Raw genomic sequence first — 27339 nt, forward strand, 5'->3', positions numbered from 1 at the left:
TTTCCCCTTAAGAAAACCCTAAAAGAGGGGCGCCTGGGTGGCGCAGTCGGTTAAGCGTCTGACTTCAGCCAGGTTACGATCTCGCGGTCCGTGAGTTCGAGCCCCGCGTCAGGCTCTGGGCTGATGGCTCGGAGCCTGGAGCCTGTTTCCGATTCTGTGTCTCCCTCTCTCTCTGCCCCTCCCCCGTTCATGCTCTGTCTCTCTCTGTCCCAAAAATAAATAAACGTTGAAAAAAAAAAAATTAAAAAAAAAAATTAAAAAAAAAAAAAGAAAACCCTAAAAGAGAATTATGGTGGTTGGAATGGATGACCATTGCCAGGAAGATGGCATGGTCATACTACAATAGTAGCTGTCCCAGTTCTTCCCAGAAGAGGAGAAACCTGCAGTCCCTAGAGAAAGAAAGCATGGCCAAAATCTGAAGCCCCAGAGGAATAATACGTTCAGACACACTCCATGCTTCAGGGCCTGGTGAGAAGCCAGGAGTCAGTGTGGAAGCATCAGACCCCTGGCCACAGCCTAACACAAAGTTTGTCTCCTTTAAAATTTCACCACAAAAACCTGAATAATTTAAATTTGGATGATGTAGAGAAATGGTTGGAGAGAGATGAATTTCATAGTGATTAAGGGAAGCAAGCATTTAACTAAAAACTAGTAAAATAACAATAATGAGGAAAGAAGAAGCTGAAACCCTGAAATTAGCAAATTGAAAAACAACTAAAAATACACACATAATATCTTAAGGAATCATATGCTGTGTGACCTTTTATCACTGGTGCCTTCCCCAGCCTCATTTGAATGCAGTATATATTTCTTCACGAGTTTGAGTAAGGAGAAGCAGTTTAAGAAGAACTGGAGATTATAAAAGATTGCTATTTTGAACAACTTTTCTGAATGTGTGATTTGTGCTGTGCTCCTGAATCATAATATCCCATCACTTTAATTTTTTGTTTGGGGTGCCTGGGTGGCTCAGCTGGTTAAGGTCTGACTCTTGATTTTGGTTCAGGTCATGATCTCACAGTTTGTAGGTTCGAGCCCTGCATTGCACTGTCAGTGCAGAATCTGCTTGGGATTCTCTCTCTCTCTCTCTCTCTCTCTCTCTCTCTCTCTCTCTTTCTCTTTCTCTCTCTTCCCCCTTCTCCCCTCCCCCACCTTCACTTTCTCTATCAAAATAAATAAAAATAAATAAACTTAAAACAACGTTGGGGCACCTGAGTGTCTCAGTCGGTTGAGTGTCTGACTTCGGCTCAGGTCATGATCTCACAGTTCGTGAATTCGAGCCCTGAATCGGGCTCTGTGCTGACAGCTCGGAGCCTGCTTCAGATTTTGTGTCCCCCTCTCTCTCCACCCCACCCCTGCTTGTACTCTGTCTCTGTCTTTCAAAAATGAATAAACATAAAAAAAATTTTTAAATAAATTGTTGATTAATGACTTTAATCTACTTTTTCTCTGTTTTAGACTATTTCATCAATCTCCAAAACAGCTTCTATAAACTATTAAACAACCAGTGAGAGGATTCAGTTCTTACTAGTCTTCTCAGAATTACCACCAATGACTTGTGTTTTCTTGTATCAATAGGTGTTTACTCATGGATTAGCTGAAAAGAAAGCCTTCAATTCTTTTGACAGAAACAGTAACATCACATATAAATATCTGGGCTCTGGGGTTAAATTGTCGGGGTCGTATCAGGCTCTTAACGCCTCTTTGCTCATGTTATAATGATATCAGTCTCATTGGACTTTTCATTCAGCAGATATTTGTTGAAGCCAAAGTAGTTTCTAGGCACTGGGGATATGGAACAGGCAAAACCCTCTGCTTACAAGGAGCTTACATTCTAATGGAAGAACACAGAAAATAGACACACAAATCAGTGAACTATATAGTATGTTTGAAGGTGAAAATTGCCATAAAGAAAAATAGAACAGTATAAAGAGGATGAGAGTCCTGGAGGAGGGAGGCATGCAATTTTGAATAGGGTGATCATAGTAGGTCTCACTGAAAAGATAAATTTGAACAAAGACTTGAAGGAGGTGCTATCAAGAGCCATGCAGATGTATGGGGGAAGCATATCAAGGCTTCAGGTGGGAGTATGCTTGGTGGGCTCGAAAAAAAGAACGGAGTCGGTGTGGCTGGACCTCTCCAGTGAACACGGTGGGGAGAGTTGGTGATTCAAAGAGGCAGAGGGTGGGGGTCAGTTGAGTAGGGCCTGTACCATTGTAAGGACTTTTACCCTGAGTAGAATGGTATTGCATAGTAGTATAGAATGTTTTAAGCGGAAGAGTGGCAAGGATCCCCTTTTTAAAAGGATCACTCACTCTGGCCTCTGTGTTGAGAATCAATGTTAGGGGGACAAGTGTGGAAACAGAGACCCGAGTAAGTGATCACAACCACACAAGTAAGAGATGACAGTGGCTTGGACCAATGTGCTAGCAATGAAGGTGGTAAAAAGATGTTGAATTTTATTTTATTTCTTTTTAAAAGACTTTTGTTTTTAAGTAATCTCTACATCCAACATGCGGTTTCAACCTATAACTCCAAGATCAAGAGTCTCATGCTCCACCACCTGAGCCAGCCAGGCACCCCAAGCTGTTGAATTTTAATACATTGTTGAATTTTAAATACATATTAAAAAGTAGAGTCAATAGCATATGCTCGTGATTGGATATGGAGTGCGAGAGAGAGAAGAATCAAGGATTTTGGCTTAAGAAGCACTTGGAAATATGGAATTGCCACTAATTGAGGAGGGGAAAACTGTGGTGGAGCAGGTTTTAGGGAAGAGATCATAAGTTCAGTCTTGGCACATTAAGTTTGAGATGTGCATTAGACATCAAGTGGAAAGCGTGAGTTGTCAAAAACATTTATGTGTCTGGAGCTGGGGAGAAAGGTCCAAGCTAGAGATCACTGTAGGAGTTGTCGGAATGTAGAATTCAAAGCATTGAGTTTGGGTAATTTCACAGAGAGTTTGGGATCTGGAATCAGACTAATTGGTACTTATTAGCTGAGTGACTTTGGGAAAGCCACTTTGCTTCTCTGTGACTCATTTTCTCCATCTGTAAAATGAGAAAAATAATAGTAACTATCTCATGGGTTAAAATTGAAATTTAAATCAAAATCACTAATACCTACAAAGCACTTAGAACATGACATTTATTTGATATGTATATTTAATAAGTGTTAACTGTTAATTTTCAGTACAGCTATTCTGTATACATACTAGGACATCACAAATACTTGCACAAACTCCTGTCACTGATGTAGCAATACAGCTTTTTATCCTGTGGTGTTATGTTTTTGTTTTGGGCTTGTTAATTGGTACTAATTCCCCTTAGTTGGTTTTGCTTCCAGAATTAAACTGCTTCCAGAATTTCCTTCCTGGAGTTTTGGTATTTGCTCTGCTTCAGTTGTTGATATATTTTGAAAGCCTGTATATATTTTAATATCTGTTACTTGTTCCCAAAGTTTCTTCAGTGCTCTTCTCCTTTGCTTTTCTTAGTGCTCAGCAGAGGAGCAGTCAGGTTCACAAGAAAAACACAATTGGAAATCAGGTAGGAATTTTTAAAATAATCAGTGCATGCACTCTCCCCAAAGTTTGAACTCAGTCGCTAGATTGACTGCTTTTTAATGCAAATTAATCATGTGCAAATCTTGCTGAAAATGCAGCTTTTTGTTTTGTTTTGTTTTTGCTTTTAAGGTTTTTGGAGTGTGTTGCATTTTTTTTTTTTGCTACCTTATGCACTTAACTTTATTGATTTATTTTAAATAACTTTTCTGCTACTTGCTCTGCTTTTCAAAATTGACTCCTTGTGTCTTACTTTGCTTGCTTATGTTACCCCTAAATTTGATTTAACATTGAATCTGTGAGTCAGTTCAAGGTTAAAATATGGTGAGTAGTTGCATGAGCTTCTGATGCTGCTGACTAGTTCACACATTTGCACAGCTTGGTAACAGTGAAGGGACAGCTCATAAAAGAAGGCAGTTGTTGGATTTATCGCTGCCATACCAAATTTTTGTTGGTTAATGAAGATGTTAATTCCTAAGAAGATCTGATCTTTTGAGTTTTTGTGTTTTGGGCTGACCAGCTGTCTCTGACTAATAGCGCTCTGCAGAGATTGCATTAACTCTGACAGTTTGCTGTTTCTTTTATGTTTTATGTGATAATGAATATTTGCATTGTTATTTCTTTTCAAGTCAAAACAATGATGATTTATAGGTTTTTTTTTAATTCAGAGGTACAATTATTGAACAAATTGAAACCTCTGCTCTAGAAGTTTTTCCATTGTTTTGAAAGGAGAAGAGGTAATAACAGACTTTATTTTAAAAACTTTTTTCTGAACTAAAGCATATAATTCTTTGCTATTTCAGGGAACCAATCTTCCGCCTTCAAGGCAAATTGTACGAGCTAAGTTCTGTAAGCTTTACTGTTGCTTTTTCATTTAGCTTCCCAAGGGCAGAGTTTGTCTTTAACTGATTAACTCAACTAGCGCTTGCTACTAATTTTTTTTTAACTTAGGTTGTCTTGTCCGTAACACTGTATCATTGATATAAAAATCCTCTTAAGAGGGTTCATCCCTTCACTGCTAATAACTTGCTGTGATTGAAAGGTATGAACTAGTAAACTCTAAAATGCTGTAATAATAAACCCTTAACATTGTGGGTGCTTTGATTATTTCTCTAATTTTAATGGGCCTTAAAATAATTAAAATCATTAATGATCTTCATCTCTGTCCCTTTATGCTCTGTTGTTACAAGGTGTAAGCCTTTCTCTACAACTCGTATGATAATGTTTCCAATAAATGTAGTTGGTGCTTGTAAAAGGTGGGTATTAAACCCCTGGTTTTCGATGTATTTGTTATAAGTCAACTTAATTATAATTATTTGTATTTATTTAAAAAAATAAAACAAAACCAAAATTACATCAATTCCTATCTTACATGGCTTTAAAGTTGAATCTTTTAAAACCAGATATTGTATCTTCATTTTATGGAAGTGTAAAGATACTGTCAAATTTCTGGCGTAGACATTAAAAAAAGACCAAAAAAATTACACTCTTATTTCTACCATGGATGAAGCAGCTTTAAAGTCTTTCTTCCAACTGTGCTCAAGTTGAGACTGAGATTGGAGCGTGGGCCAATTATTTGCCTCATGATGTTTTGGAAGAAACAAACTTTGGAACTAGACATTCCAGGGTTTAAATTCTGCTCTGTCACTTAGTAGCCATGTGGCCTGGGACAAACTGAACCCAAGTTTGCTCAGTTGTGTGATGGGAAAAATAGAAAACATTTCTGTAGGATGATTGATTCTGATGAGAATCAGAAATAATTTACCTAATGAGGTTTGCAGCTGGATACTGGGTGTATGCCTGCAAACAGTATAAACCTTGCTGTTAGCAGGTAGGTACTGTTCTTGAAACTTCAGGGAGAAAAAATATACAATCTAAGAAAATTACAAAAGTTATAAAATGAGAACAATTAAACACTTGGGAAAATTAGAAGCGGTGGCAAATTATTCTGAAGCTTGCAATGCCCAGATTAAGGCTAGATGTGTGGTAAAAGGATTTATCCATAAAACCTTCCTCATGGTCAGAAGCGCTAGCTCGTAGAAGTTTATACTTATTGGAAAAGCGAGAGTATAGTGGCATAAATGCATATTTTATTTATTTTTTTTTAATTTTTTTAACGTTTTATTTATTTTTGAGACAGAGAGAGACAGAGCATGAACGGGGGAGGGGCAGAGAGAGAGGGAGACACAGAATCGGAGGCAGGCTCCAGGCTCTGAGCCATCAGCCCAGAGCCCGACGCGGGGCTCGAACTCACAGACCGCGAGATCGTGACCTGAGCTGAAGTCGGACGCTCAGCCGACTGAGCCACCCAGGCGCCCCATAAATGCATATTTTAAATCAGATCTGAAAGGAAACTCCAAACAGTTTTCAATTATAGATTGCTTCCAAATGCTAAAATAATGCTAATTGTGTTTCTGTGACTTACTTTCCCTGAGTACTTAAAAGCCCATACGTTATGGAAGTTTTAAAATTCAAGAAAATAGAATTGAGTGAGTGTTATAATAGAATACAGATCCCTACCCAAAATCCTTACGGTCAGATGTACCTTTAATGCCAGAACTTTTTGGAGTTTAGAAAAAAAAGTATATTGCATATTTCCTATATTACCCAATATCCCTGTGGGGTCAGAGACAGCACCCTTTAATTAAACACATCACGGTTCTACAGTAAAACAAATGCATAGTCCCACTAAGTAGATTAAATGAAAGATAAACATATTTTTCTGTCAGGTTAGGTTTAGCTGCTTCATTTTTGTTTTGTTTGTTTGTTTTAAAAGAAAAACCTTTTACTTTGCAAGTAAAGTGTTATGAACCTGTATATCTTATATATCAGGATCAAATTCAGTCATTGAATGCAATATAGTATATTTTAGAGAATCTTTTATTGTTTTTAGCTGCTGAGCAGAAATGAACCATGATTACTTGAAATCATTTCTTTTTGAATCTGAATGTCTGAGGTTGATTTCAGTTTCTACAAAAAGTGTTGGCCTATCAAAAAGCTCAAAGTCAGGGGTCATTGGAGCCCAGACTGTTAACTGATCCTGGAGTTGATGGGGCTGAAATATCCTGTGCTATCCTAGCAAGTGTTTATCCATTCTGATATTCCCTTCAGGCTCCTGGTTGTAAAAGATTCTTCTGTGCAGAATCTGCTCTGAAATATTTTAGAAGGATTTAGGGAAAGTAAAACTCCTCTTTAAAGTCAATCCCATTAGTTTTTGGCTTCCTAGAAATTTGTCATCTTGGAAGTTCCACAAGTTGATGTCAACATATGTACAAAAAAATGTGAGCACCCAATTAGCCTAAAGTTGCACTGCCCAGTAATTTAACTGTAACCTTCATTCATCCCTTCACTCATCAAATATGTATCCAAAACTTAAGAGTACCCAAACCTGTGGTAGATGTTTAGAATAGAATGATGAATAAATCATGGGTCCTATCCTCAAGTAGCTCACAGCCCAGTGAGGATGATGGTAAGTAAGCAAATTGAAGTTGGCCTCCTCTTTCAAGGTTAGCTCCTTCTGATCCTTCAGGTCTCACTGGAATAGGCTGGTCCTGAGCACGAAGATCTATAATCACCATCCCGCCCCTCCTTGTTGACATCATCTATTATCTTGTTATCTTATTTATTTTTTCATATTCCTTCACTAGGACCTAAGCTCCATTACAGCTATTTTGTGTGTGTGTGTGTGTTGCTGAAAGCCGTGGAGTATCATTGTAAGGTTTTAAGCACAATCATAACATCTTAGAAAGATTATTCTGCCTACATGTGAAAGGTTTTGAAGAGAGGATGAGATTAGAAAAAGACTAGTTAGAAGGCTGTTGCAGACAAGAGATGATGGTGATCTGGGCTAAGCTATGTGTGATGGGTTTGAGGAGAAGCTGGTGAATTCAGGACATAATAAACAGGAAGAGTCTAAAGGATTTACAATGAATTGGATGTTGAGGAGAGGGCCAGGGATGATCCCCAATGCTGTTTAGATATCTGATTTAGGCACAGATGAATGGAGATGCTGTTCATGGAGAAAGAAATATGGTAAGAAACTCAGATTTGGATTCAGCGTTAGGAAGGGTAGATATATTGAATATGAGTCACTGTGGGAGACAGGAGTAAAAATGTCCAGAGGGACGTTTGATAAAAGTGTCTAGAGTTGAGAAGAGATGGAGAATTATTTATTCCAAAGGTAGTAGGGAGCCATTGAGATATCCAGTAGGAAAGGGATGTCATCTAACTTGTATGGTAGAACGATCTGTGTGTCAGCCGTATGGGATGATTTGGAGGAGTAAAACTAGAGGTTTGGAAATTGGTGGAGATGTTTTTGAAATAATTCAGGTAAGAAAATACAAATGTTGGTAGCAACAGGTATGTGGAAGTGACAGATCCAAATTATATTTAGAGGATGGGAAGAGTTATAAATAGTTGTGGAGCTGGAAGGAGGGAGTCATCTTTCCAGGCTATGGCTAAGGGGATCCATTGACCAAGGGAGTGCAGGCGAAGGAAAAGCAGATTTCAGAGGAGATGGGAGAAGGTGGTGACTTCAGCCAGATACATTTTTTGTGCCTATTGGAAATATCAGGAGGGTTGAGGTTCAAGACTTGTCTAGACTGGAGATATGTTTTATAGCTGTCAATGTATGTACATGGTAGTCATGGAAGTCATGGGAGTAAATGAGGTTGTCTCCAATGGATAAAAACAGAAAAACATAAGGGATTTAAAGGGTAATGGAGAAATAAGAGTTAGGGAAGAATGAGGAACTGAAAAGCAGTCTAAGAAGTGAAAGAGGTAGGAAAACTTGGAGAGCAGTACAATGAGAGCCAATGAAAGAGAAGGTTTCAAGGAGGGAATGCTGATTAGTATTAGATGTTTCCTAGAGCTCAAGAAACATAGGGAAGGTTGTCAAAATAGGTGGACTGGTAGTGTTGGGGATCACCTGAGGTAGTACCAGTTCTTTTGGTCTTATGAATTACTCTTTTACCTTATAGCTAGAAGGTAGCATAAAGCTTAGAAAGCAGACAATGGAATTGATATCCTGAGCTGAGTTTGTTTTTCCAGGAAGGCAGCAAATAAAGTCAAGAGAACAGAAGGGTTACAATTTTGAAAAGACAGGTTGAAATAAAAGATTGTATAATCTCATATGAATAGTTTTGATTGATTTATTAGGACAAGTCAACCAAGTAACAAACAACCCCAGAGTTTCAGTAGCTTAATACAGTAACAGTTTAATTGACCCTGCTGTAACAATCCACTGAAGGTCATTGAGATGCTGGTGGTGAGAGTAAGGGGCATCTATCCCTGGTTTACATGGTCAGTCATGGACTTTAGAATCTTCTTTATCCTTCTAACAGATGGGAAAGAGAAAGAAGCCTGAGTGAGGGAAGTTTTTAAGGACCAGCCTGAAAATGTCACACATTTGTTTGCATTTCCATTCCATTGATTGACCAGAACTCAGTCATTTGGCCTCACCTAACTGCAGGGGAAACAGAAAAATATAATCTGAACTTGCGCCCAGGATAAAGAAAAGAGGAGAGATGGTGTTGACTGAAAATTGAAAGGAGATGGGCAAGCCAGAGCACTTGGGGGGTCGGGGGGAGGAGGTTTACTGAAATTGGAGAAAATGTGTACAGTAGTCCCCTTTTATCTATGGGGGATACATTCTAAGACCCCCAGTGAATGCCTAAAATTGTGGATAGTACCAAGCCCTACATATGTGTCTTTTTCTATACATACATGTGTACATACATACATACCTGTGATAAAATTTAATTTATAAATTAGTCATAGCAAGAGATTAACAATAATAGCTAATAATAAAATGGAACCATTATGGCAATATACTGTAATAAAAGTTATGTGAGTGTGACCTCTCTCAAAATATCTTATTGTACTCATCCTTCTTGTGACGATGGGAGATGATAAAATGCCTACGTGATAAGATGAAGTGTGGTGAACAACACAGGCATTGTGGCATAGCGTTTGGCTACTGACCTTATGATGATAAGTCAGGAGGATCATCTGCTTCTGGGCTGCAGTGGACATTGGGTAACTGAAACCACAGAAAGTGAAACCTCAGATAAGGGAGGACTAACACACCAGGATTGAGGGGAAAAGGTGGTAGGTTGATGGTTGAAGTCTGTGAGTGGGATGCTGTATCTCAAGGTGGGCAAGAGAATGGCACCTGAAAGAAAGAGATGTTATTGGAATAAGAAAGAACAGACGCTGGAAGAAGGGAAGGACAAATGATAACTACAGATATTTGTAGAGCATTGTTTGTCTTCAGAGGGTGTGGGCAGCTGAAGAGAAATGGAGACGAAATTTCCTAGATTTAAGGTCTAGGATATATTGAAGCCAGGAGGATCACATGATTGTTAATCCATTCCTTTAGTTATAAGAATCTGGGACAGGAAGGCACAGCTGACATGCTCATTAGTCCAGACTGCACCCAACTGTGATTGTACAATTAGAAGGAATTTTTCCTTAGGCGGGAAGCAAGGCAGCTACTTATAGGGGCTTGCATGTCAGGGCACCTTCTGGTCCTGGGCTTATTGTTTTGTTTTCCACCAATGTGCCTTCTATTGCTTTAGATTGGAGTATGAAATTTAGCTTTCCCAAACCTACAAGGCTCTGGATAACTGGATTCGCAAACTTCTTGAATTGTTGGCCACAAGCAGAAAAGACCTTTCTCCTCAGAACAGATGATGATCTCATCCCTCCCTACTTTCTTGAAAGCTAGCTTCTTTTCTGTAGGTCTCAAAAAATTATCGACATACCCTGTACAGGTCTCAAAAAATTACCCACACACGCCAACATCCTGAAATTTGCCTACTAAGTCCCCTAGTTATTCAGCTGCTATAAGTACATGGTTTGAGACCAATGTTACAAGAGGTGAGAGTTTACTCAGCTATTTTATAATGGTTAAGAAAGATTGACAACTCGGGGCGCCTGGGTGGCGCAGTCGGTTAAGCGTCCGACTTCAGCCAGGTCACGATCTCGCAGTCCGGGAGTTCGAGCCCCGCGTCGGGCTCTGGGCTGATGGCTCAGAGCCTGGAGCCTGTTTCCGATTCTGTGTCTCCCTCTCTCTCTGCCCCTCCCCCGTTCATGCTCTGTCTCTCTCTGTCCCAAAAATAAATAAACGTTGAAAAAAAGAAAGATTGACAACTCTTAGGCTACAGTAGAGGGCGCTGCACAGCCCCTCCTCCTCATCCCTCCATTCAGCTTATTCTACCTTTCTGGGTCTGCTGCTCAACTCCCACCCTCACCTGACTTCCCAGGTACTATTATCTATATCAGGATTCTTTCAGGTGTAAATTTCAGAAAAAATTAACTTACACGACCTTGGGAAAAAAGTGAATTAATTCGTTTACATCTTTGAATATTTCAGAAATAAAGTTAAGTACTCTTTAACCCATGGTTCAAACAGTGTCAGAATGAACTAGATGAACTCTTTCCATTTTTTGGTTCTGCTTCTTTGCTGTTGGCTCTACTCTTAGAGTCCAAAGGACTGCAACATAACAGCTGTCAGCCCCTGGGGGATTTCCTTCTTACTTTGAATCCAGAAGAAATAAATTAATCTTCCTCCCGGAGGTTTCAAAAAAACTCCTGAGGTTCACTCTGATTGAATAGGCTTGGATCTGTGCTTATTCCTGAGCCAGTCACTATGGCCAGAGAATGAAGTGTACTGATTGCCTTAGGCCAGACCACCTGGGCTTCTTCACCTTCTTCTGGGGGTGGGCTCTTCACCTCAAAGAGCTGTTGTTGGAAGAAGAGAAAATAGACCCTGGAGGTTGTGTATCAGAGATGATGGCTACAGGTGCTTGTTGAGCATTGTTTGTCTTCACAAAAGTTTAATTTGGATAATAGGATTCTTAATGTATGTTGTCTTCTTAAAGGAATATAAAATGGTTAATACCGCATTATTAAAACCCTATGGTTTATTTACTGATTAATGATTTTTTTTCCAGTTCATCCTTTGACTTTCTCCCCCCACTTCACCTTCCTCTTCCTTTCTTTTGAAAATACATTTCTGTGAACTATATTAAGATGAGAGGTGGTAAAGTGCAGTGGTTTTTCAGAGCTGGAGCTCTGAGAAGCCACTGTGTGGCCAGGAGCAAATTATTTAATTTCCTGTTCCTTAGGTATCTAAAGAAGCTGATAAAAAATGGTAACTGCTTCATGAAATTTTTGTAAGTATTAAATGAGATAATACAAGTTAAGTACCTACAACAGGGCCTGGCTGATAATAAGTCCTATATAAAGTGCTTGCTATTATAATGGTTGTTGTTGTATATCTATATTATTTTGTTAGTCTTCAAGAAAGATAGTAAAATAATTGTTTTTATTTTCTAATTGATCCTTTCCTCCCTTGGAAGCGGGAAGACTGCTACAAAACAACAATGAATTCTGTATATCCAGCAACGATTCATGGATTAATTTTTGAGGACAGATTTCTGAGTACAGAACAAAGAAAAAACTCCCTACCCCAATATTCTAATAAGCAGTTAAATGTATTTTTAAATAGATATTATAATTTTTTAAACCAGTCAACACTTCTTTATCAAATTGTCATTAAAAGTACTAAAAAAACATTTGTAGGAAGAATTGAATTTTTGTTCTACCTCTCTATTGATCTTCAAGGTGGCCAGTTTTAGTGAAAACTCTGTCAATGCTATAACTAGTGCTTTGTTGTTGTTGTTTTTATAGAAATAACTGAATAATTAAAAATTATCAAATATTTGTAGGAAGGTAGAATATATACCTTTAAGAATGTATGATGCGTACCTGTATTCATTATGCATTACATAGATGCCCCTGTCAGCAAAGAAATATTAATGTGATTTTTACTAAGTATACTGGATTGCATTTTAGGAAACATTTTTAAAATTGTGCAATTCAAGTCAGTGGGAATATAATTTGTTATGCCAATACATGCATATATCACAACTGCTTTCGCATGTATCACATGTGTAAAATGAGATCTGTTGTTCCTAGCTGTGTTTCTTTCCTGTTAGGAGAATACAGCATTGTTTGTTGCCACTTAGTGTGACATTTAAATCTTCAAGTTTATAAATGAATTCTGAGACTGCCATTTTCTGTGATGTGTTAGTTTCCTGGGGCTGTCATAACAAAGTACCACAAACAGAGTGGCTTAAAACAAGAGAAATACATTCTCTCACAGTTCTGGAGGGCTACAAGTCTGAAATGAAAGTGTCTTTAGGTCATATTCCCTGTGAAAGTTCTAGGGAGGAACCTTTCTTGCCTCTTTCTGGCTGTTCATGGCTCTGCATTCCTTGGCTTGTGGCAGCTTGACTCTAATCTGCACCTCCGTCTTTTCATGGCTGCTTATGCTCTGTATGCGTCTGCTTCTGTGCGGACGCCAGTCATTGGATGTGGAGCCCACTCTAATTCAGTATGACCTCATCTTAACTAATTACATCTACAAAGATCCTATTTCCAAATAGAGTCACATTCTGTGGTTCCAGATGGAAGTGAATTTTGGGAGACTGGATTCAAGTCACTACACCTTGGCCACTTGTAGATTTTTTCTTTTTCTTTCCTTTTTTAAAAAATGGCTTACTATAATAAGACTTTATCTGGAGTTTAGCTATACAGTATGCTGATGTACTTTAATGGTTTATTAAACTAAGAATTTATAAATTGGACCATTGGAGCTTTAAAAGATATTTTCTTTATTCTGTTTGGAGAAAAGACTAATACCTTCTGTTATTGACATAAAGTGGTGCTATTCTTCTGCATGGTACCATTAAAATCTTGTGATTAGTTGCTGGTTTTTTTTTTTTTTTAGGATTGCTTCTTGAGAATTTATCTGTTTCTCTAAAGTTTGTAGCACACAGATAATACATCATGAGGAAAAAAAAGGAAACACTGAACACTTTTAAGTGATAATACACAAACTCCCTTTTTCCTCATTCTTGTTCTGCCTCATCTAGTCTTCTCTCCAGTCTTACCCCCTCAAGAAAGGGAAGAAGTTAGGGGAGGAGAGGTAGAGAGAGAGAACCAAGAGTCAGACAGACAAATATGGTGTGGAGCCATAAATCCATCTTTAGATTTGGGAATTTGCATTTTCAAAACCTACCAAGAAGAAAGTTTTTATCAAGTATTTACTTAAAAAAATAAAAATAAAAATAAATGGATAAAGGGACGAATGGCTGTCCACTCCCATCGGTTCTATAGACATCCTAACAATTAACATTGATTACTTACAGTGTTTCAGGTACTTCATACATTAACTCATTAACTCCTCCCAAGAACCCTGTGAGATAGGTGCCCTTAGTATCTCAGTTTTACAGATAAGGAAACTGAGGCATGGATAGGCCTAGTAATGTGTCCAGTCTTACAGTTTATACATGACAGCATTAGGATTCAAATCCAGGCAATTTGATTCTAATCTTTGTTCTCTTAATTACACTGTTAAACCACTGCTTCTAAATTGTTTGTAAATTGCGTCAAGAATCTCAGTCTCAGTTGTGGCAAATCACATTACTTAAATCCATTCACTGTCATTTTTATTTATTACTTAAATTGTTTCTTAATCTAAATCTGATTGATCCTGAATAGAATGAACTTAGGTTTGTATAAATTAATCTGATTGTGGCAGTCAGTTTGGGCTGCTGTAACAAAATACTGTAGATTGGGTGACTTAAACAACAGACATTTATTTCTGACGATTCTGGAAGCTAGAAGTCTGAGACCAGGGTGCCATTGTGGTCGAGTTCTTGCTGAGGGCCCTCTTCCTGGTTATATTCTCACATGCCCTTCCTTGGTGCAGGAAAAGAGAGAGGGAGAGATCCTGTGTCATCTCTTATGTATGTATGTATTTATTTTCAAAGGAGACCCCAGGCCCAATGTGGGGCTTGAACTCATGACCCTGAGATCAAGAGTCACATGTTCTACTAACTGAGTCAGTCAGGTGCCCCTCTTCTCTCAATCTCTCTCTTTTTTTTTTTTTTTAGTTTATTTTTAAGAGAGTGTGGCCCCAGGTGGGCACGGGTGAGGGACAGGGGGAGAGAGAGAGGAGAGAGAGAGAGAAGGAATATCCCAAGTAGGCTGGAATCTCACAAACCAGAACCAAACTGTGAGATCATGACCTGAGCTGAAATCAAGAATTGGGTACTTAACTGATTGAGCTACTCAGGCGTCCTTCTCCTCCTCTCTTTATAAGGGTATTAATACCATCGTGGGGATTCCACCTGCATGACCTCATGTAACCCTGATTGTCTCTCAAAGGCCCCACCTCTTAATACCATCCCATCAGAGATTAGAGTTTCAATGTATATATATTTGGGGGGAATAATAATGTTCACTTCATGGCACTGATTAACAATGAAAAACTGTAATAGCTGTTAGAACGTGTTTCCTTTTTTCCCTCAATTCCATGGAAATATCTCCAGAGAGGCCAATCAACAGCTAATAAAATACAACAATCTTTATTTTAATAAAATAGAGGATGGAATCTGTGAAAGCCACACTTAGCAAAATGTATGGCCTTCTAAATTGTTCTGTATCTTTTAAAACCTCGACTTCTATTTGGAATAGCACTTAATGTATGCCTCATCATTTTTTCCAGAACATACACAGAGGTGCTTACTGTATTTTTATGGCCAAGTTGCATTTTAATTGAAGGTATAGGGCTTAATATCAGTGAGGAGCAAATCCTACCTACTCAAAATTACCTTGAAAAATGCCTTCAGTGGACAGAATCTAGCCCTGCATTTCAGCTGTGGTCTTTTCAGAATTTTATTTATTTATTTATTTATTTATTTATTTATTTATTTATTTATTTATTTATTTATTTATTTTTAACATTTATTCATTTTTGAGAGACAGAGAGTGAACAGGAAAGGGGCAGAGAGAGAGGGAGACACAGAATCCGAAGCAGGTTACAGGCTTTGAGCTGTCAGCACAGAGCCCTACATGGGGCTCAAACCTGATCATGACCTGAGCCGATGTTGGACGTTTAACCAACTGAGCCACCCAGGCAGCCCATCAGCTATGGTTTTTTTCTTGGGGCAGAAAAGGCCTGGTTTTGTTTTTCCAGGGAAAAGGGTACCTGGGAGAACTAAGGGCTTCTCCTTCCTCTCTCCTACTAGCTAGCTCACAGCTACCCCTTTCCTCCCTGCTTCCTTCTTTTCCTCCCTCTGCCTCTTTATTTCCTCTTTCTCCTGTTTTATTGCAAAGCATGATGTGTTTGATTCCAGGTAAGTTCAGTGCCTGGGTGAGTTGAATTCTCTGGAATTTTTGTAACATTTAAACATTTTGTTTTCTCTCACTATTATTTTATCAACCACCATAATTTCAGATCTGAATGTTCCCCTGAACTAACAGATAAATGACATCTTAGAGTCTTTCCATCTATGACTAATTTCAGTATTTATGGACATTGGGGTTGTATCATTTCCCAGGTTCTCAACAAGTAGCTCTCACTGTTTTAATTTCTACTTCTTTCATCTCTATTCCACATCTCAGAGAAGTTTCCACTTTATTCCTACATACAGGCTTGTGATGGACGCACACTGGTTGCCCTGCCCTCCTACACACATCCCTTCCTGCTCTTGGTGTCTCACCCACTGCACCCCTTCCTGCTCCTGGTGTCTCGCCCACTGCACCCCTTCCTGCTCCTGGTGTCTCGCCCACTGCACCCCTTCCTGCTCCTGGTGTCTCGCCCACTGCATCCCTTCCTGCTCCTGGTGTCTCGCCCACTGCACCCCTTCCTGCTCCTGGTGTCTTGCCCACTGCACCCCTTCCTGCTCCTGGTGTCTCGCCCACTGCACCTCTTCCTGCTCCTGGTGTCTCGCCCACATCTGCTGCAGCTTCAGGTTGCTCTCGTTTCCATTCCTCACCAGTTAGATCATCATCTAGTTCCTTGGCCACAGACACTTTTTAAGTAGTTTGTCAGGATAGAGTTGTAACTCTAAAAAGGCAGAGGGGTGCCTGGGTGGCTTAGTCTGTTGAGCGTCTGACTCCTGATTTCAGTTTGGGTCATGATCTAATGAGTCATGAGTTTGAGTCCTGCATCGGGTTCTGCAGTGTCAGTGTGGAGCCTGCTTGGGATTGTCTCTCTCTCCCTCTCTTTGCCCCTCCCCTGCTCATGCTCTCTCTCTCTCTCAAAATAAATAAACAAAAAAAACTTAAAAAAAATAAATAAAAAGGCAGAAGTGGCTCCTGAAGTGTTTTTTTTTTATTTTTTGCTTCAAGCCTTCCCTTGTGTGCACTACATAGCTCATTTGTAAAAGTTTTAATGTAGTGTTTGATTTTGAAGTTATAATGTTCATTTGTTACATAAGAAATATAGGAACACATTTTTATTGTGAAGAAATTACATAGTGCTGAACAAGGAGATATATGCTTGATCTCACTCGATCCCACTCATTTCCATAGATATAACCTCTCTTGTCATTTTAGAGTACATATACATGCATACACACACACCCAAACACATGCGCGCGCACACACACACACACATGGTTTGGGATTTTAAAAAATAAAAGTGGTCGCAAATATTGTACGTCTTTTACACTGTAGTTATAAGCTCCACAAAGGGAAGGACTTTTTGTCTGTTTTGTTCATTGATAGATCCGTAGCACTTAAACCTGGTGTATGGTAGACGCTTAGTCGATTTTTTTTGAAGTAACTTTAGCCACTTAATGATGTCTTAGAGATTTTTCCATGTAAACACACAGACAGAAGACAACTAAACTTCTTTAACTGGTATATAGTATTACTGTATATTGCACAGTGTAGATGTGCCATTGTTAATTTATGATTCCCCCGAGGATAGGGTTGTTTTGTTTCCAGTGTTTCCTAAAAATATACAACAGCTGAACCAGTTTATAGACCCCTACAACTATATATGCAAGTACCTGAATTCCCAACACTGGATAATTATATTTTATATAATTTTGGATAATTTGATGGGAACAATAATGTATTATTTTGATTTTCATTTCACTTATTGAAGCTTAATCCTTTAAGACATTTAAGAGATATTTATATCCCATCTCCAGTGAAATGTCTGATTGTGTCTCTGCCCATTTTGAAGGGACTGTTATGTTATTTTCTTATTGTGCAAGTATTTTCTGAGTGTCATTTGATTTTATTGTATATTATGAAGCAAAAATTGTAATTTTGATCTGGACAAATTTTTCAATTTTTTGCAGCATTTATATTTAACTTGCTTATATTTTCTTCTGATAGTTATATGAAAATGAAATTATTTTCTTACTGCTCACATACTTCTATCCTTTAAACCTTAATCATTTATGTCTATAATTTACTAGTGAGAGAATTATTTTTCATGTGTTAACCACTAGTATTCTTTTTTGTAATTAGCTGTTCGTGCCTTTGCTAATATTCTCTATTAAATTTTTTGTACTTTTTGATTCATAACAAATTTTATACAAAATGACATTGATAATTTGTTGTATTGATTAGCAAGTATTTTTTTCATTAACTCTTGTATGTTTTACTTTTACTTACAAAGTTTTTGAGGTAAAGTTTAAAAACACGTTTTGTAGTAATACCTATTGCTCTTTTTTTTCTCTTTTTTCTACTGCATTTATGTTTAGAAAGGTAGTGTCCACCTCAAGAGAAGCTGAATATTTACCCATGTATTTGTAGCATTTTTATGAAGCCTTTATTGTAATTTGTCCCTGTAATTCATTTGGGATTTATCATAGTAGAAAGTAAGGCAGGGGATGCCTGGGTGGCTCATTCGGTTAGTGTCTGACTTCGGCTCAGGTCATGACTTCACGGTTTGTGAGTTCAAGCCCCGCATCGGGCTCTGTGCTGACAGCTCAGAGCCTGGAGCCTGTTTCAGGTTCTGTGTCTCCCTCTCTCTCTGCCCCTCCCCCTCCCCACACACTCTGTCTATCTCTCTAAAAAATAAGCATTAAAAACAGGGTGCCTGGGTGGCTCAGTTGGTTAAGTGTCTGACTTCGGCTCAGGTCATGATTTTGTGGTCTGTGAGTTCGAGCCCCGCGTCGGGCTCTGTGCTGACAGCCCAGAGCCCGGAGCCTGCTTTGGATTCTGTGTCTCCCTCTCTCTCTGTTCCTCCCCTGTTCATGCTCTGTCCCTCTCTGTCTCAAAAATAAATAAAACATTAAAAAATATTTTTTAAATAAACATTAAAAAATTTTATTTTTTTTTAATTAAAAAATGTTTTTTAACGTTTATTTATTATCGAAAGACAGAGAGAGTCAGAGTGTGAGCAGGGGAGGGGCAGAGGGAGAGGGAGACGTAGAATCCGAAGCAGGCTCCAGGCTCTGGGCTGTCAGCCCAGAGCCCGACGCGGGGCTCGAACTCACAAACCGCGAGGTCATGACCTGAACCGAAGTCAGACACTTAATCGACTGAGCCACCCAGGTGGCCCCCCCAAAAATTTTTTTTAAAAGAATGTAAGGCACTAACTTGGGGAGCAGAGTGTAGGTGTTAAAAGCATGATGGATTCTGAAGTCTGACTGTCAGGCTTCAATATTTGGCTCTGCTACTTGCCAGCCATGGGCAAGTTATGTAACAGCTCTGTGCCTTAGTTTCCCCATTTGCAAAAGGGATGTGATTATTGTATCTACCTCTTAGAATTAATGTGATTAAACACATTTGTGTGTGTAAAGCACTGAGTACTGTGCTTTATACATTATTATTATTGACAGTGACAATAAGAATATAATAATTATTGTTAAAATTTTATTCCAGAGGAGCAGATGTCCAAATATAATTGAATGATCTATCTCATCACTGTTGATTTGCAACACTTCCTTGATCATATAATAATGTCAATAATAATAGTAATAATCATAGCAGCTCATAGTTCTTGAGAGCTTCCTCTATGGCTACGTATGGCACTAAGTGCAATCCTTCCATTTCTACAACACCTTATAAAGTAGGTTGCATTGTTTCTTCTGTTTATAAATGATGTAACTCAAGCTTAGAAAAGTTAACTAGTCCACTCTAGGTCATACAGTGGATAAATGGCAGAATTCTGGCCCCAGTCCAGGTCATAGATGAGCTCTTATCCTAGGATCTGTATCTGGGTTTTGTATCCTGTCCCGCCATTTGTTGATTTTTGTACAGTGACCCACTTTTAAATTATTGCAGCTGTCTAATACATTTTAATATCTGCTAGGTCATTTCCTTTCATTACTCCTCTTTTTAAAAACTGTATTTTCCTTTTGTACATTACTCATTCTTTTAGTTGAAGATTAAAATCTTGTCATGTTCCAGCTACAATTCTATTTGAATTTTGATAAAATATTTGTAAAGCCTATAAATTACTGAGAAGAAGTCCTATTGTTTCACATTCTTTTATCCCATCCAATCAGATGGTGATTTCTTCAGTTAATTATTATAATTTCCTGTTTTTTCCCTTAATGTAGGTAAATACACATTTATTGTTACAATGTAAAATAATGTAGAAATACCCTTATGCTGTGATTATGAAGGAAATGTTTTTTAAGTATACTAATTATTTATTGCTATGTGATACTATTGATTTTTAAGCACTTACTGTGTATCAGTGGGAACTGACTGGATTCTCTAATAATTTTTCATTTAATTATAATTTTTATCTTACCTGTTTGTAATGGGAATGTTTTATTTAATAGGAATGAATGTTTGTTATCATTTGATTTTAGCTTATAGTTTAAAATAGATTTATTGTGATAAATGAATTCATCTTTTTCTCTATATCTGACATTCTCTTTCAGAAATGAGCATTTAATTGAGATTATTATGCTCTTACATATTGAACAAGTTATGTAATGTATTATTTACTAACCATCCTTGCTTTTCTAGCATAAACGTGATTTCATCATTAGGAGGTGATTCTTTTGCCACTGAATTAGTTTTCCTGCTATTTAATTAAAGATTAGTATATTTTGCCTATGACATAAAGTTATCCTTTAAAAAATAAGTGAATATGTTTAGAAATTAATGAAAAAGGAGATGAGTGAATATGCAATACTATTGAAATTCCTACTGAAAGAGAAATGTCACAGAAATTCCTACTGAAACAGAAATGTCACAGAAATTGAGGAGAAAGGTTGTTATGCCTTATTCTTGATCATCTCAATTTGCTTGATAAAACAGGAAGCTGGGGTGGTTGTTAACTGCCTGGGGAGTGGGAGTTACTTGGGAGCTTTAAGAAGATGGTGAAATTCAGTACAGTTACCAAGTGAATTGTTAAGAGGAGCAAAAGGGCTTATATCCTTTGGCCAGCGCACATGCTGAAACTCTAGTGTAGAGACGCTAATTTCTGTATTTGTTATAGTGAGAAAGCCCCATTTCCTTCATTTTAGCCAATTAAGGTTAGCAAAGGACAAATTAGAAAACTTCACTGATTACAAAGGTGTCATGGGATATTCTGTTAGTGATGATGGCCATGTTCTATACCTGAAGGTCTTTTTTGTTTTTTGTTTTTTTTGTGTGTGTGTGTGTGATGCAACATGCCCAAGTTCTTATAGATCTTTTTTTTCCCAATATATGAAATTTATTGTCAAATTGGTTTCCATACAACACCCAGTGCTCATCCCAAAAGGTGCCCTCCTCGATACCCATCACCTCCCCTCCCCTCCCTCCCACCCCCCATCAACCCTCAGTTTGTTCTCAGTTTTTAAGAGTCTCTTATGCTTTGTCTCTCTCCCACTCTAACCTCTTTTTTTTTTCCTTTCCCTCCCCCATGGGTTTCTGTTAAGTTTCTCAGGATCCACATAAGAGTGAAACCATATGGTATCTGTCTTTCTCTGTATGGCTTATTTCACTTAGCATAACACTCTCCAGTTCCATCCACGTTGCTACAAAGGGCCATATTTCATTCTTTCTCATTGCCACGTAGTACTCCATTGTATATATAAACCACAATTTCTTTATCCATTCATCAGTTGATGGACATTTAGGCTCTTTCCATAATTTGCCTATTATTGAGAGTGCTGCTATAAAAATTGGGGTACAAGTGCCCCTATGCATCAGTACTCCTGTATCCCTTGGGTAAATTCCTAGCAGTGCTATTGCTGGGTCATAGGGTAGGTCTATTTTTAATTTTTTGAGGCGGCACCACACTGTTTTCCAGAGTGGCTGCACCAGTTTGCATTCCCGCCAACAGTGCAACAGGGTTCCCGTTTCTCCACATCCTCGCCAGCATCTATAGTCTCCTGATTTGTTCATTTTGGCCACTCTGACTGGCGTGAGGTGATATCTGAGTGTGGTTTTGATTTGTATTTCCCTGATGAGGAGCGACGTTGAGCATCTTTTCATGGGCCTGTTGGCCATCTGGATGTCTTCTTTAGAGAAGTGTCTATTCATGTTTTTTGCCCATTTCCCGGAAGGTCTTTTTGAAAGGATGTCACTGGTTTGCTATCACAGTGAAAATAGAAAAAGAAGTTGAGAAATTTTTGTATATATTTCCAATAGAGCTCTTTTGTTGTTTTTGTTCATTGCCTCCCATATTGAAATCAAATCCGCTCAACATAAGTATGCTCCCAATTCACCATGACCAAGACAAATTGTAGTTTCTGTCCCTGAAGCACGAATCTTTTCATACTCAGTGCAATAACCTTATAGAACTTTTCCTTAGTTAGTGTTTAGCCCAAGATCCTCAAAATACAGAGACATCCTTACATTCTCAAGATATTTCACCAAGAGAATGCTGAGGAATGCTGAGAATGCTCCTAGGAAAGAAAGCTGATGTTGACCATGTCAGTTTAGATACAGGAGGATCTGTGATCAGCCTATGGGCTCCTTTCTAGGCATCAGTACAGACTTGCTTTATCTTGAACCTCGTTGTCAAGCTACCTAAATGTCAGAGCATTAATCCCAGCATTAGTGTAAATTGCTGGGACATTTTATTGTAATTTTTTTAAATGTTGTTTTCTCATGGGATAATCCCATGTGAGAACAATTTTACTTTTTTCTCAAAAAAGTAGATGAATGGATAAAGAAGATGTGGTTCTTTGGAATATTACTTGGCAATGAGAATGAAATCATGCCATTTGTGGCAACATGGATGGAACTGGAAGGTATGCTGAGTGAAATTAATCAGTCAGAGAAAGACAGATATCATATGTTTTCATTCATATGTGGATCTTGAGAAACTTAACAGAAGACCATGGAGAAAGGGAAGGGGAAAAAGTAGTTACAAACAGAGAGAGGGGGAGGCAAACCACAAGAGACCCTTAAATACAAAGAACAAACTGAGGGTGGATGGGGGGTGTTGAGGGAGAGGGAAAATGGGTGATGAGTATTGAGGAGGGCACTTGCTGGGATGAGCACTGGGTATTTTATTTAAGTCAATTTGACAATAAATTATATTTTTTAAAAAGTATATATCTTCTGATCTTAGGGTCTCAGATTTCCCAGATTATAGCTATACATGTCAGTTCAAAATTCTACTTGCCGTAAATCCCTTATCCCTTTATGGATTCCCTCCTTTTCTTCTCTCTCCAGACATTTCAATGAGCAGGTCTCTTAAAGCTTCTGTGGAATCATATTAACTTTCCCTTGGGAGTAGTTGCATGGTGATTGTAATTTTTTTTAATATTGAAATTTCATCTTTATTTAAAGTCAGTGGACATAGGTTTAATAGCATACATTGGTCTCTCATGTTAGTTTGTATTATGTGAAAGGCCAGAGCAATTCTAAACACTAATGTGGCATAACTTTGTTTGTTTGTTTGTTTGTTTGTTTGTTTGTTTGTTTGTTTAAAGACCAGGAGGTGTTTCAGTTCAGTGTCTTCTAATGATGCTAATGTTCAGCATCTATTGAGTGCTTTTAGGGGCCAAGCATTAAAACCAAGGTTTCTATGTTGAAATACCAAAGTATTCTTGTTGAATACTTTCAAGAGCTTTATGAAAGTTTGGTTATCATTGTCCCTATTGATTGATGAAGAACGTAGAGTCGCAGTCTTAAAGTGACTTTCTTAATGTTACTTCATTGCAAATGGTAGGGCTGGGTCTTTACTCTGACATGACATTATGAAACTTGCCAAATATACAGAAGAGCTAGAAGGATAGTTCTGTGAATGTCCATATATACTTACTATCTAGATTTAGCAGAGGTTAACTCTTGGTCATGTTTGCTGTATCTGTGTGTGTGTGTGTGTGTGTGTGTGTGTGTGTGTGTGTGTGTACTATTTGTAAGTAAGTGGCAGGCATCATGACAATTCATCTCCAAATACTCCAGCCCCCACATTTCTTAAGAAAAAGTCATTCTGCTTTATGTCCAAACCACTATTTTCTCACCTAAGAAAATTAATAGTAATTCCTAATACACTCTTTCATCCTTGTGATTTAATTGCAGTGGTCCTAACAGCTTGAAAGACTTAATGCTGGGCTCAGATTTATCTGAAAACTCCTGGAAAGATCAATGTGGTTTATTTGTTTAGCAGTATATATTTCCTAATTATATAAGTATATAATTATGTAAGACTTTTCAGCGGTGGTCTCTTAACCAAATTGTAAACATATAGAATCTTAGAAAAACTAAGAAATAAAATGTCTTACCCCTAAGGTTCCTATGAAATCTTTTTGACTCAACAACCAACCCATTCCTCTCCTTAGTAGGGAATTCTGTTAGGCTGAATTCTACAGGGTGAATGTTCCCTCTTCACGAAATGAGTGTCCTAGTTTCATAAATGAATCTGAATTCCTTGAAGCTTTGCACTGTGCGTTTGCCTCACCAAATAATTGGCCGAAGTTTTCGTCCTGACTCTGGTGAGGTTATTTACACTCTTAGTGCATGATGGATTATTCCTGTGGGTAGATTTTTTGATGCACTGCCTTTTCTATTGCCTAAATGGAGCACTGCTTGGGAAGAGTGTACATAAATAAAAATGAGCTTGGGAAATGCAAATATGAATCTGAAATGATGTCATCATAATTTAAGTCATTTCTAATACTTATGGTTATTCTTGGTCTACAATGCAATATGAAATCTTTATATATGGACTTCTACCACCTCCAGCTCCTTTTCTAAGTTTTAATTCAAGTCCTTATTGACTTTTCATAAATGTCTTTTATGAGTAAGCACTAACATAAATAAAACCTTAGTATAATAGTAACTCACTTTCTTGTTTCCTGCCCCAGTCTACTAAAAATGATCTTCTTAATTAAGGTAAGGAAGTGTTAGCATACATTTGTATTCTCAGTTTTTTTCTCTTCAAAAGTTTTTAACTTCTCCAGCAACTCTGGTCTTCCTGTTGACCTGCTGTAAAGAGGAGGAGGGGAAAGGAAAAGGAGGATTTGTTTTTGAGAACTCAACTATCTATAAATGACTTCCTCTTGTTTGGTACATCCACTTGCAGGGTTTCATTTTCAAATGCCTGGTTGCAGGATCCACGTCCTAGAGGAAGGAACCGTGTCATCCTTCAGTTATCCTGTGCACATAGCTCGACCACTGCTCCGAATATTATCTCCTATCACTTCTGGTATTTCTTGTACTTCTCCTCTTCCTGAAGTTCATAATTCATGTCACCGATTTCCGGTGCATACGGAGTCAGGTTTAGAAATATGAGACAATTTTTAAATTACACATGCAAAGCCTAGCTGTTTGAGCCAACATCTGCAACTAGTTTACGGGATTAAGCAAAATAGCTGCTCTGGATGACTGATATTTACCAGGGCCTCTCCATTTCCCATCAGAAATCAAAATGCCTGTTACTTATATGTTCTTTGGTTTTCAGTAGAAATCAGGATTTGATCTGTTAGATGAAGCTCTCTTTATTAAGTTCTCTCACAGAGTATCTTCAGTTACAGCCAATTTTCAATTTGCCATGTTTAAGGAGATCAGGAATAATATGAGTTAATTAAAATCCACAAATAATTATAATTAAAACACTTCAACCAGAATCCAACACTCTCCTAAAACTTTTTGCTGAAATGACAAACGAGTAAAACATCAGATGTTTTTTTTGCTTTGTTTTGTTTTGTTTTGGTGCAAACAAAAAAAATCTGAATATGTCACACCCTTGCTTACAACCACTCAAAAGTACTTTTTCTTTACTTTTAGGATAAAGTCCAAACTTTAGCATCCATTTTTCTATCCCTTGACTACTTCTAGCTCCTTCTCTTGCCACTAGCATTCCCGAATTCTGTGCTGCAGCAACAGTGACCTTCAGTCAGTGCCCTCAGTGGTTCTGACTCTATCCCAGGTGGGGCTTTAGATGTGCTTTTTTTCTGTACTTGGAACATCTTTTCCATTTTTTGCCTGAATAATATCTTCTTATTTTCCTTAGTTTAAACATCACTCCCTTAGGAGTAACTTCCCTGACTTCGGCACTATTTTCAGTTCTCTCCTATATGTTTCCATAAGAACATGTATTTTTCTCACCCAGTGTCTGTACTTTTCTTTGTTTAATCTTCTCCCTCACTTGCCCTTAAAACCTGAGATCAGGGGCTGTAGTTGCCATTTTCTTTGCTAAATTCTCTGTGTCTCACTTAGAGACTGCTCATTATAGGTGTCCAAAAAATAACTGTTGAATGAAAGAAAAAGTTACATGTTTTAAAATCTAGAAGTAAATGGTCAGGGATGTAAATTACCTATAAAATAATGACTTATAAACGGTGAGGTTGACATGCAGAAGAGAACATGTAGAATATATCAAAACTCATTAATTTTAATTTTTTGCTAACATTTATTTATTTTTGAGAGACAGAGCGAGACAGACCATGAGCAGAAGAGGGGCAAAGAGGGGGGCCACAGAATCCAAAGCAGGCTCCAGGCTCTGAGCTGTCAGCACAGAGCCCGATGCGGGGCTTGAACCCACAGACGATGAGATCATGACTTAAGCCAAAGTCAGACACTTAACCAACTAAGCCACCTAGGCGCCCCCCAACTGCTCATTAATTTTAAACATCACTTTTTGTCATCCTGAGGGGGAAAATGGATCTTAAGAATGTAGTTGTTACTCACAGTTGTCACTTCAGGCTTGCCTAGAATGACCGTTCAAGTTTCCCACCTAAATATGCCACCAGAAAAATAATGCGTGATTTAAATTTGATTAACATTTAGAGCTAATCACCCAATTATGGATTGTATTTAGACTCCAGCAGGTGCTATCATCATTTTAGATGGAAGAGCTCTTCATTTATCATTCTTGACCTTTATTTAGTAGATGTCTCCCAGACTGCACTGTCTACCTGTTATGTGTTTACAAAAAGCCCTTGGTGTTGGGTTTGCCCCTGGTTTAGAGCTATTGTACCAATGATTTATTAACTAACCTATGATCTGAGGAAAGTATAAGTATTCCAAAGGAGCATAAAGCAAAATTATGTTACTGGGTCAACCAAAGTGGGTGTTCTCCTTGGTGAACTATAGATATAGACATAGACTATATGAGGTGGAGTTACCTCCCAAGATTACTTTAATTCTACAAACAAGGTAATCATGGGGAATCATGGCCAAAGCCATGACTCCCCCAACAGGGGAAAGCAGGGTCTTTTTTTTAGGGTTTGGGATGAACATCCAGAGGGGGATTTTATTATAATAAGTCTGAAATAACTGTTGGGCACTTCTGGCACCTCCTGATTCATCTGCACAGGCGTCATCCTCAAATATTTCTTTTTCGATTATAGCAGTTAATTAGTTTCTAAAAGGTGAAGTTGAAGCTTCTACTTAGAAGTTTCCTGAATTCTGGGGGTCAGGCCAGTGATAATCTCTACTTCACAATGATATCTACCATTTATTGAACATTTATCAGATCCCAGACATTCTACTGATTGCTTTATGTATATTCATCCAGTACTCACAGTACCTACTTGAGTTAGGACTCTTAGCTCCAACTTTCA

At 38.1% G+C, this 27339-nt stretch overlaps 1 protein-coding gene across 13 annotated transcripts in view; it reads left to right on the forward strand.

The window, feature by feature from the left end:
* The window catches only part of DNM3 (dynamin 3), a 563955-nt gene that overhangs the window by 246624 nt on the left and 289992 nt on the right, over positions 1 to 27339 (forward strand). For 8 of the 13 annotated variants that reach the window (XM_047840082.1, XM_047840084.1, XM_047840089.1 and 5 more), the window contains exons 13-14: positions 3491 to 3542; positions 4360 to 4389. In XM_047840082.1, coding sequence (XP_047696038.1) covers positions 3491 to 3542; positions 4360 to 4389 — 82 coding nt within the window. The remainder of the gene's footprint in view (positions 1 to 3490; positions 3543 to 4359; positions 4390 to 27339) is intronic. The other 5 variants (XM_047840090.1, XM_047840091.1, XM_047840086.1 and 2 more) reach the window with 1 other exon arrangement.

The sequence above is a fragment of the Prionailurus viverrinus genome, chromosome F1 (assembly GCF_022837055.1).
Source record: "Prionailurus viverrinus isolate Anna chromosome F1, UM_Priviv_1.0, whole genome shotgun sequence".
In the NCBI taxonomy this organism is placed as follows: domain Eukaryota; kingdom Metazoa; phylum Chordata; class Mammalia; order Carnivora; family Felidae; genus Prionailurus; species Prionailurus viverrinus.